The 12,265-nt window shown below is 36.2% G+C and overlaps 1 protein-coding gene across 18 annotated transcripts in view; it reads left to right on the top strand.

Annotated features, from left to right (window-relative positions):
* Window positions 1-12,265, top strand: part of NPAS3 (neuronal PAS domain protein 3) — an 863,203-nt gene that overhangs the window by 258,144 nt on the left and 592,794 nt on the right. For 11 of the 18 annotated variants that reach the window (XM_079914465.1, XM_079914463.1, XM_079914464.1 and 8 more), the window contains 2 exons: window positions 8,401-8,645; window positions 8,757-8,807. In XM_079914465.1, coding sequence (XP_079770591.1) covers window positions 8,401-8,645; window positions 8,757-8,807 — 296 coding nt within the window. The remainder of the gene's footprint in view (window positions 1-8,400; window positions 8,646-8,756; window positions 8,808-12,265) is intronic. The other 7 variants (XM_079914468.1, XM_079914469.1, XM_079914467.1 and 4 more) reach the window with 1 other exon arrangement.

Raw genomic sequence — 12,265 nt, 5'->3', positions numbered from 1 at the left:
AAATCCTCTTATTTAAAGTGTTAAGAATAAAAATGCTCATTGGCTAAAACCAATTAATTTAATTATTAAGTTCAAACATACACAAGGCATTTTCTGAAGATGAGGGAAGGCATTCAGTTGAATGGCTTTAATTACTCTTTTGATCTATTTTACCACAAGTCAGAAATGGGTCATGATTATTCAATCAGAATATATCTTAGTTTAAACATTTTAAGGATGCGTCTTGGTTTTGATACTTCATTGAATGTTAGCAGTTGCAGATGTTTTTGACACTGGTTTTAAGCAATCAATTTCATGATATTTTCTTACATGGGGGAAAAATAATGGTCATTTCACATGTTAAATGAGAAAAATAAGGCAAGAATGAAGGTCAAGCTGATTTAGCACATCAAGCAGTCTTTGTCAGCCAAGCTTAATATATCCTGAGTTTGTGGAGCAAATGAAATTTTGCTGCTATGTTACACTTTGCTTCCAAACAACCATTACAACTGGTTTTATATATTGTGTGAGCATCAGACCATCAAACAGTGCATCTTTACTGACATGTTGCTGCAGCGATGATCTACAGCAGCAATCTGCCATTTATATAAGGGCAAAATGTGCATCTATATTTAGTTGTGAAATTGGCCTATTATACTCTTGATGTTTACAGAGGCTAACATAAATTAATGATGACAGCTATGAGCAGTGCATTAGTTAAGCAGCAGAGTTCTTACCTTGAACTTGAAGGTTCCAGTTTTTACTTCCAGCATATACTATACTGCTTTCTTCACACATTAAAGGAAGGTTTCTGAAATTATTACCTTTTCTTGAAGAGCATTAAAAGACTTCAATTTGTGAATTATGTTGTACATAATCCTTCCAGATAATAGTTGTTTATGCGTTTCTCAATTCTATTACCTTGTAAGAATGCTGATATTTACAATCATAGGGAAAAAGATACTTCTGAAAGACTTTTATTCTTTGCAGTTGGCTGATTTGATTGACTTTGAACTCTATGTGATGTCAGTGTGTGGTGGGCTGTTTTACTGAAAGTAACGAAGGAAGGGCAAGCAGTGCTTATAGAATCTTTACTGTAGTTTTTCCCTGGGAAGTCTCCTCATTCAGCTCATGTCAGGGCAGGTGTAGGTACCAGAGTAACTGTAGGTCTCACCGTTAACTATGACCAGAGATCTGACAAGTATGCAGGTGTTCAAAGCTTCATGAGTTAAAATGCTGCAGCCTTTGATGAATTTTTGATGGCTGCATTTTTAATACAGGTCGACCTTCTTCCTTTGAGGCTGCATGCCAGATTAATTGATAAATAGTAGAAGTCTGTAGTGCTGGGTTCTCCTAAGCAAAACAAGTAGGAAAATCCATAAAAAACTGCCTGTCCGGCTCCTTAGAAGTACTTTAAAAAGGTAAAATTTAATGACCCTACCTTCCTTTCCCCTACAGTTAGACGAACAAAACCTGCCGTGTTCCTTTTTTTTTTTTTTTTAATAAATTAATTTATTTTGACTGCACTGGGTCTTTGTTGCTACACACGGGCTTTTTCTCTAGTTGTGGAGAGTGGGGGCTACTCTTCGTTGTGGTGCGTGGTCTTTTCATTGCAGTGGCTTCTCTTTTTGTGGAGCACAGACTCTTGGTGCGTGGGCTTCAGCAGTTGTGCCTTGCAGGCTCTAGAGCACAGGCCCAGTAGTTGTGGCGCAAGGGCTTAGTTGTTCCGCGGCATGTGGGATCTTACCGGACCAGGGCTCGAACTCGTGTCCTCTGCATTGGCAGGCGGATTCTTAACCACTGCACCACCGGGGAAGCTCTCCGTGTTCTTTTATAAACTAGTTATTGTATTCTAAAAGTTTACATGAAGGTGTTAAAGCTGAGGCTTAGAGAGAGGATTTTTGTGTAAGAGAGTGTGGATCTGTCAGTAATGTCCATATAAGAAGCCATTCCACAAATATAATTATAAATTGTAAAAAAAAAAAAAATAACTGATAGAAATCTATGCTATGAAGAAGTCATCGGAGAAGAAACATTTGTTTAAGCTGACTTACTTCTGTTGTTCCTCTGTGACAATTACTACTTTTGCTCTGTTATATTCTGTAAATCTCTAGCTATATTGTTCCCGTAATCATTATCGCCATTTCTGTGAAGTAGGAAACCAAATAATCAATTTTGCAAAACTAAATTTTACAAAAGACCAGCCATAAAAGATAACTTACCTCTTTTAATTTAATGAGTCATCACATCCAAAATTATCTGTTTTGTCCACCATGGACAAGTGGCCCAATGAAAAATTGACACCCTTATCCAACTCTGTGGCAGCTTCAGAGAGATTATAAGTCCTGAGTCAATTTCATAATATTGGCTTTGTGATAGTGGCAGTACCTATGTTTTTTTAAGTTTGTACCTTTTTTTCCTGTCTCATTGCTGGCTCAAGTAAAGTTTCATGATTCAGCCTTGCCCCCGATGTGGAGGCCAGAGCGGGAAATGCTGCTGCCCTTCCAAGTTTCTTCCCTGCTCCAGATGTTCTGGCTGAGCTCTCCATGGTCCTGGATTTGGGGCTTTGCCTGACATTAAAGAGAACTTTCAGGTTTGTGATGTTTTGGGAGATACTTTGAAAGATCTTCTTCCTGCTAGGAGTACCACATATACTCTTTCTGACTAATACTAATCATTGCAATTTTCAAGTCTTCCATAGAAGCTTTCACCATCTTCCTGAGTAACCTGTTCCCTTAACTACTGTTTGGATGTTCAGTTTTCTGTGTAAACAAAATTGCATGTCTTACCATTGAATGCCACTTTTTTCTACTTTAGGGAACAAAAAATGGCGCCTTATTATTCTTAGTACAGGCAATCACGTATTTATAAACATTTAACCTTCCATTAATGAGACATATGTTATTTTTTATTTGAATGAGTTATTGAGTATACCTGTGGTGTAAAACAGATAGACCATAGTCATAAGGAGGACCATAATGAAAAATCAATATCTCTGCAGTCAAGTAGTTTTATTTAACTGAAGTACACAATGTGGTATATCAGAACCAGTGGATAGAAATCATATTGGTGAGAACAGAGTGTAAATTATCAATGGACCTTAAAGCATAGAACAGTCGGTGTGACCTGAGCTTAGGTTTTCATTTAACACATCTTATACAGTATTGCTGTGTGCCAGGCACCACTGTAAATATTTTACAAAAATTACCTCACTCAATTTCAACAAGAACCTTATGAAGCGGATAGTATTATCATCCCATTTCACAGGTGAGAAAAACTGAGGCAAAAGAAGTTAAGTAAATTGCTCAGGTTTACATGATTCATAAGTTATAGAACCAGGATTTAAATACAGGCAGTCTGGCTCTGCAATCCACACACTTACCCTCTGCCTTCCGCGAGTGTGGAGGATATGCTGAGAGAGGCAGCAGACAAAACTTAAAGAAAGTGAGAATCGTGAGCTGAGAGAACATGGAAGGAGTTTCAGAAATCAGCAGTTTAGGGTTGTCGCCAAGCAGAAGTCAGGCCTTTGATTTAATTTCTACTGTCACTGTATGGGAAATAAAATTTACTAAAAAATGAAGGTCACAAGTGGCAGTTTGAGAGGACAATGAGGAAAACAAATAACTATTCAGAATTATAAAACTGTAACCAGAGTAAAAAAACAAACAAAAAAAAAGTGGTAGGAAAGAGGCTGCTGGTTAAAGAAAATTACAAAGAATTGTGGAGGAATAAGGTAATAGTCAGATGTGGTACTAGGGTCAAAACAGTTGGGCTTTTGTCCCCAGGGAAGTTTTACCATTACCGTAATAATAGTTAATGCTTATATAACGTTTACAACATGCCAGGCATTTAGCACTTTACATAGATTAGCTCAATTATTCCTCTGAGCAATATTGTGATGTATGTACTAATATAATGTCTATTTCCCAGATGAGGAAACTGAGGCCTAAAGAAGTTGAGACACCTATCCAAGGTAGCCCAGCTAGTAACTGTGTGATGATGTGAATACTTACAGTCTGGCTACAGAGCCCCTACTCCTAACTCCTGTGCTTCCAAGAAAGTTTAAGGAAGGGTTGACTATATTTTAAGCGTTCTTAAGTCTTTCCAACTTATTAAAATTCTTAGTTGTAAAACTCTGAAGTAGACTCTACCACATTTAGAGCTTACAAACTATCTTAACTGTTATCACATTATTGACCAGAGATGTATTAATACATCTTTTGTTACCCAAACGTTACTGACCAGAGATGTATCAATATCACTTACATAACAAATTGCTGGCCACAGGCATTAGTTTCCACAAAAATCCCCCGGTTAATAATAAGTTAAAATTTAGAATTGTCCAAGGGGTTTACTTCTTTGTGGTCTACAGTATACTAACATGAAATTATCATATGAGTCATTGCAGTGGTCCCAGGAGATTTGCCAAATACTCCTTGTTTGTCATTCTCATGATCTAAGATGATAAAATTGAGGCTTAACTTAGTGACTTAGAATTATAAGTGGCCTACAGTGGCTAACGTGGGTCTCATAACTCCTTCACTGGGACTCTTTCCGCAAAATATACAACTTGCCAAAGGAACTTAAAATAGATGGAAAGATTGAAAAACTCACTTTACATTTACAAGCACTGACTGCTAAAGCTTCATTCTTAGTAAACTCTTTTTTGATTGTCAGCTATGCTTTCAAGATATAACTATAGAATGTAAAAATTGTTTCAAAGTGTTGAACGGAAACATACATAAAATAATAGTATTTTAACCAAGGTATTTCTTTAGGATAAGTTAATTCTAGCAAATCAATGGCAAAAAGACGGCAGAATCCAACTTTATAATCCTTATATGAGGAAATTCTATACATTAGATTATTATTATTTTGGTTGGGTGCTGGGCCCCTTTTGAAAATCTGAAAATCATTTACCATCACCCCCAAAATATACACATATATACATAATTTTGCCTATGATTTTCAGATATGTGTGTGTGTGTGTGTCTTTGGAAATGGTTGTTGATTTTGTTGCTGGTGGTGGTAATTATTAGTGAGGATGATACTGTCGTCATCAAAGAGAGTTGAAATTTTGATTTGTGGAGGGTTTTCTGTTATTCAGAGTCCAAGTGAAAGAACATTAAAGCAGTGGGAAGTTTGGACCCAAGGAGTATTTACGGTTTAATCGTATTTTAGGTGGCAGAGATCAGGCCATAACATTCACTCACATATAGTCAATCCGTTCTTTCTCTAGTATTTAGAAATGCAACCATAATGTTTTGGTTTAGAACAGAATGTATAAATGCAAATTTATTTTGGGTTTTAATGTAGTCCTTAATTCAATTGAGAATTACTTGTAACTAGGCTCTGTTTCACAAAAGCAGGCAAAAGATTAATCCACAATCTGTCCTTGTCTTAAGGACTTTAGCTTCATCAATTGTATCAGCATCTCCACAACCTTTATAATCCTTTAACCGTATTTTATTGCTGTTGCCCTCAAAACCAGTTACTACTTATTACAGACACAGTGCTATCATTCGGAAAGTCTTCTGTACTGTGGTGTCAGCATAATGATGTGATGTGGAAGTCATGGAAACCCATTGTTATTAAGATTATAGCTAGGACGATTACTCCAGTAGGGTGACACAGTTGTGGGTTAGAGATTTTTTTAAAGCGGGGAGAGGTAGAGAAGAGAAAAACGATAAGGAGGTAGTATGGGAACACATAAAGTAAGTGGTATTTTAGAAAAGTCAAGTGTCAGAGTGCAATGTTTAGGCAAGGCACCCCAAAGCCTTAGTGTCCACATATTCCCCTTCTTTGAGGAGACAGAAGAAGTCATCTCCCCTCCGCCTCACCCCTGGAGCTCATTGGGTTGATCTCTGTGATCTTGGGCTTTGCCTACCCTTAGGATTAGTTTTTTTTTCCTTAGATTATTGATAAGCCTATGCAGAGATATCAATTTCAGAATAACCCAATAATCCTCTACTTGCTTCAGTTGAATAGAGAAATTCCTAGTGTGAATATTAGTAATATTAAATAGATAACAAGTGAATTCATTTGTGACCACTAAGTGACATGTGTAAGTAAAATTATATATAACATCCATGTAAAACTTCTGGCAAAATTGGCCTCCCAAATTATTACCCAATTGCAAAATGAGTCCCTGCTCCATTATTGACCAAGTGGCATGTTCTGTTTGGCTCGCATGATTTTTAAAAACGCCAGTTAGTTAACATAAAATTAACACATAACATAAAATTGGAAGTGCTATGTAAAAATTCAGATTTTGTTTTCTAGAAATAGCAACAGCAGAGATCTGGCAACACTAGGCATGCCTTCCCCCAAAGCAGCACACGCAAAGCTGAAACGGTGTGCGCTTTCCTTTGCCTGGGCTTTCAGCCTCCACTTCTCCACAGGTGGCCTCAGGCCTCTTTACTCATTGACATTCCCTGCCTTCACCCTGCAAGCCCTTGAGTTTGCAGCCCCTGCTCTAGAGCTCCATCATAGTCACTTACTGGACCAAAAAGAAAAGAAAAAAAAAAAAAGTAAGTTCAGCCCACCTTCTGGAGTAGTATTCGATTACAAGAACACAAAAAGAGCAAAGCATTGAACTTGAACCACTGCACTCTACAAGTGGTAGAGAAAACATGTCAAATGACATAGTTCTTTTGGCACAACTGACTTAAATGGTGTTAGATTACTTTTATTATATAGAGGGAGGGCTATGAGTCATTGTTTTATCCTAAGATGTTGACCTGGGTCCTGGTTATACTTATACTTTATCAGATTGTAAGGCATCTCTTACTTTTATTGACAATTTTCAACAAGCCACACTGAGCATTTAAAGAAGTGAAGGGAGGCCAGCTAAAATTTTGGGAAATAAATGGCATAACATGTCTTTTCTTTATAAATTAGTGATGTTTCTGCTTATCACCAACATTAAGACAAAAGTTTGTCACCTGTGACTGCTTTGACTCTGAAAATGATAGCATTAATTTGTCTAGTTCTGAGAAATACATTAGTTAGCTAATGTAGAATATTTTATTAATAGAGTGAACATGAAACCGGTAGGGGTATTAGCCTAGCAAGTATTTGACCATAGCATTATGGCATTACTTAAATCACATAGATATTCAATAAGATACCTGAAATGTCTGCAGTGAAAACAGTGTTTCCACTATGAACAATATCAGATGTGGTCTAAGGTAATAGGGAATGTTATTGCTCATATTAAGAGATTGAAGCCACACTGCTGGACTCATTTTAATCTATTCCTCTGGTCTTGCTTCTTTCTTATTTCTCTTTCTTGATATTTTGTAATGGGAAACCAGAATGCTAGATTCAAAGATTTAAAATGCCTTCAAAGTCCAATAAAATGGATACTTACAAATGATGTTAATAATACCTTGATACTATAAATATTGTCCAATTATTTATCATCACAGTCTGATTTTGAATTTATTTTTCATCAGACACAAAACGGAGCAATTCAGAGTAGGTGCACTTCTCCTGTCAGATGCCCACATACAACTTCAGTTGTGCTGCCCTCAGCAATGTGAGCAAACTTCAAACAGAAATGTACATGAATAGTTAAAGGAAAATACTGGATCCCACCTGTTGCCTCTTATGTGAAGTAATATGTCTATAATGTTTATAAATTTTAATAACCCATACAGGGCTTTATCTTTCAACATTAAATTTATGTTGTCTTAAAGTTTGACTTTTCTGGGTGATGTATTTTATTCTCTAGTATCTTAGAGAGTCTACCCATCTATGAATGTATGTTCATTCATAAAGAATTAAAGTATTCTCTTATCAATCAATTACCAGTGCATTTATATAGTTACATTGAAATCTTCATTTCCAATAAGATGTTTTCTTTATGTGACTGAAGGTCATGATTCTTATTGAGGGCTGGAAGCACATCAACATTTTATTTGTTAATTCTGTGAACTGTGTGTTTACCCTTTGTTTCTCAAGATGGTAACTGAAATAAATTTTTTCAAATGTGTCCTTCTGATGCTTTACAATTCCATGGTGATAACCGTTAAATGAACAAAACCATTAGCTTCAGAATAGATATATAAATACAATCCCAATCTTTTAAATTGTTCATAGGTGATAACATCAAGCATCACCTGTAAACCTTATGTTTTAGAAACAATATATCTCAGTGCATAGGTGATTGGAGGAAAAAACTTAACAAGCAAACTATTTTTACTCATTGCACTTGAGTTTATGTCATATAAGCCTAGAAGTAGAATTTATGGTTTTAGAGGTCATTGTCTGGAACTCCTTTTACTATGTCCCTGGAATTTTGAAGATGATTTTGGTAGATTTTTGCCGGGGGGAAAAAGAAGTAAAAAGAAAAGCAGTTTATGCTTGATGACAGAGTCACATGTTCTAAACAACACTTTTCCACTCCTTTGATTCCAGTTTACAAGCATTGAGAAAGGAGAAGTCCCGGGATGCTGCTCGCTCCCGCCGGGGGAAAGAAAACTTTGAGTTCTATGAATTGGCCAAGTTGTTGCCTCTTCCTGCAGCCATCACTAGCCAGCTTGACAAGGCCTCCATCATTCGACTTACAATTAGCTATCTGAAAATGAGAGACTTTGCTAACCAGGGGGACCCTCCATGGAACTTGCGAATGGAAGGCCCTCCACCTAACACGTCAGTAAAAGGTAAGGTTTTAGCCACTGTTCATCCTGGAATATGGTGGTCTGTAGGTGTCTCTAAGATGAAATGTTTACCATCATCCTTTCTTCTTTTCCTGCATATCAAATCCTTTAAAGGGATACAAATGTGGAAATCTGAACTCTGCATGAGAAAGACACCATGTGAAGGTGAAATAAACCTCTTCTATTTCTATTTTATTTTCAAAAAGTCTGTCAGCCTAAATATTCTATCACTATAGATAAGGTTTCAGGGAAATGAGAATGAAATGACTTAACGTTAATACGCTTCTTGGTTTTAATTTATGTTACGCTAATACATGAAAATTATTATTAAGGGGTGGAGTATGAGAATATTTGTTAAAGGGTAGGGCTGATATTTTCTGGTTTTAGTTACGAAAGAGAGGATGGGAGCAAAGTACAACTATAGCAGGCATTTTGAGTAATGATTTCATTGACCAACAAAATGATCAATGTATGTATTAATGTTTCAGCTCTATGCATATTGCATAAAGTTTATAAATATAAACATGTATTTGTGCCCCCAATCATTGGTGCAGTTTCCCTTAAAACTTATTACTTAGAAATTTTAGGCCTTCTTCACTCTGATACTTAAGAGGGTTATTTTCTTGTTTGTTCTTGAAACGCCTAATAATTGATGAGATTTTAAACATATGAATATGCATGCATATGTTTATTGATGTACATGTGATGTTGGCCATTGATTTTCTGTCCTGAAAATGTATCATTCAAGGCATGGGACGGGATCTGCTGGGTTTTGTGCTTTAACCTTGTATCTAGGCCCTTGATGAGCATGGAATAAAATTGGACATTTGGTGGAATTGTAGGCAGCCTCCTCTGGGGGAGGAATTAGATTCTTTAGTTATGTGATTACACCTTGACAATGACTTATGAAGTCCCTGTACTCTTGGCTGTTGTAGGGAAGGGTACTAGGGGGGAGCTATAACCTATTATAGGATTCAAATTAAAACGAAGGGTCAAAAGCAATGACTATTGACAATTCTGTGCTAAGAGGTATAAGCATATGTATGTATGTACCTGTGTGAATCTGTTTGTATCTTTGCTCTTGTTACTTAGAGATTGTGTTTCGTAGGCTTATTAGAGAAAGAAAATTAGAATTCAAACTGTAACAGGTTATTTTTCTCTAGAGCAGGGGGTGGGAAACATTTTATATAAAGGCCATATAGTAAATATTTTAGTTTTGGGGGAGTACTCAACTCTGCCATTGTAGCATGAAATCAACCATAGATAGCATGTAAACAACAGGGTATGGCTGTGTTCTAATAATACTGTACTTACAGAGCAGGCAGCTGCCACCAAATTTGGCCCACAAGCCAGAGTTCACAGACTCCTGCTCTAAGTATAAGAATGACATTTGAAGGTTGAGAAGAACGCACAACAGAGATAGCTCTCAAGGGCAGGGTGTAAGTATAAGGTAGCACAGTACAAATAAACCAAGGCACATTCATGCTGTTCTTTTACAGCCCTTCTGCCCTTAAGAATGTTGATGTCAACTCGGTAATACACCAGTCCATGTTGCAGATGCTAAAGTAGTGGTGAATTTTCCCAAGCTAAAGACGTGAATATAATCCTAGTAAATACTTAAGAGTTTATTCAGTAGGTTGTCTTTGTGTTCATTCCACATCATGTAAGATGAATGGATAAATACAACAGGTTAGAAATCACACAACATGCAAAATATATTCTTAATCTTATTATTCCATTTGAAATACATTGAGGGACTAGACTTATATTAACTTTTTTAACATAATTATCTTTTATTTCCATCTTTTCTTTAAGAGAGTTGGCAGTTTATAGGCTTCCTTGGTAGTGGCGGCTGCCAAAGTAGAACAACCTAATGGTTCCATGATCTGTCCGTTCTTCTACGATGTGATAATTCTGCTTGCTTTTAGAATCATGGCCTTTTAGAGGTGCACAATTATAGATACTATAGAACTAAGCCCTCATTTTACAGGTGAGGGAAATGATGTAGAAAGGGTTTATGGTTAAGTGTTAGAAGATCTAAAACTAGAATCCCGTGGTTCTGCTTTTCTGTCTAGGGTTCTTTCTATCAGGTATCATTTCTAGCAATGATGTCTGATCTCTATCACTATCGTCAAACATTCCAGGTGAGAATGCTCTCAGCTTTGGACTATGGCTAATAATTCATTTTTATTTTGTGACCTTCAGTCAACTCAACTCTGTAACTACTAATGATGAAGATGGATAAAAACAAGATAAAATATGATCTCTGCCCATAAGGGTGTTTCAGTCTTTGGAGGAACATGGTGGTGTCAGTGAGAAAAATGTGGAGGTTGGGATGGATGTTTTGAAGGCTGGAAAGAGATGCCAGATTTTATTACTTAAAAAATTTTATCCAGACTATGGTAGAGCATCCAATTTGGCACATGCATATTCTCTCTATTAGGAAACTGATGATAGTCTAGAACTGAAGACCATACTGTACTGAAGTATAGAGACTCTATCCTGTTTACCTTGGCTCTCAAGTGTTGCTAGGAATGCAATGGGCACTTTCTATAAGCTGCTTCTGCTGTACGATATATGTATTTTTTATTGGTTTGCTCTAGTTCTATGATGCAAACCTGCTACTCATTCTGATCAAACATTCATGAAACAACAGCAAAAGAAATTCGTTTTAATTTATTAAGGTCTTCTGTGTTGTGCCCTTGAAGGAGTTCATATGGATAAACAAGCTTATGTAAATAGCCTGCAGCATCACGTGAAGTACAGTTCATAATCCAACAATAAAACGATAGACATTATGCTTCGTGCTTCTCCAAGCAGTCTCTTGAATAAACCTAAAGGCATTTGGAAATTTATATGAAAAGTACTTATACAATGTAGGCAACATTTCTTTTTAATGCGATGAGTTGTTCACGTTAATAATTAAATTTCAAAACTTAAATTTGTCCCAAACAACTATATAGAAATTGAATCATTTTAATTTACTGCTTCAGAAAGGTCCTTTATTCTGCCCTGTGTTCATTACATCTTTTCTTAAAGTCTATAAAGTTTGATGAGTTTGTTTTGTGATGCCAATTGTGTACAGATTATTACAAGTTATGCTTGCAGAAAGAACACTCAGGTGACAGTGTGTAATGTGTCCTGAGTCAGTTACTTCATGGAAGTGATACGTTAAGCAATTGGAAGGTAACAGATAGTTTTTCCTATTATTTTAGAAATAATCTCTATTGTTATAATACAGATCAAATCTACAATGAACGTTATGCATTATTCAAAAAATGACCAGGCATTCTCAGCAGTGTTTTAGCTAAATAACTGATGATTGTAACCTTTAAAGAAATCTCATTGTGGTGACTGTTGGTAAATCACTTCTCCATTCATAGTAATCTCTATTTAGAGGCTATCTAGAAACCATTATATCTTTTATTAATCTTAAAAGCAATGGCTGCTGATTTGACATTTGCTAAAACTAGATAAATTTTCTGTCTTTCTAATATCAATCACAGACTTCAGTCAATTTTTGGAGTATATCTGCTGCAACTCTATTAATCCAGGAATATTTCCCACTGTAAGCATAAGTTTTATTTCACTTTAAACGCTGCAGCTTTTAAACAACAATTTGC

Source organism: Stenella coeruleoalba (assembly GCF_951394435.1).
Source record: "Stenella coeruleoalba genome assembly, chromosome: 2".
Classification (NCBI taxonomy): domain Eukaryota; kingdom Metazoa; phylum Chordata; class Mammalia; order Artiodactyla; family Delphinidae; genus Stenella; species Stenella coeruleoalba.
Note: the sequence above shows the minus strand (reverse complement) of the source record. Positions and strands in the feature narration are given on the sequence as shown.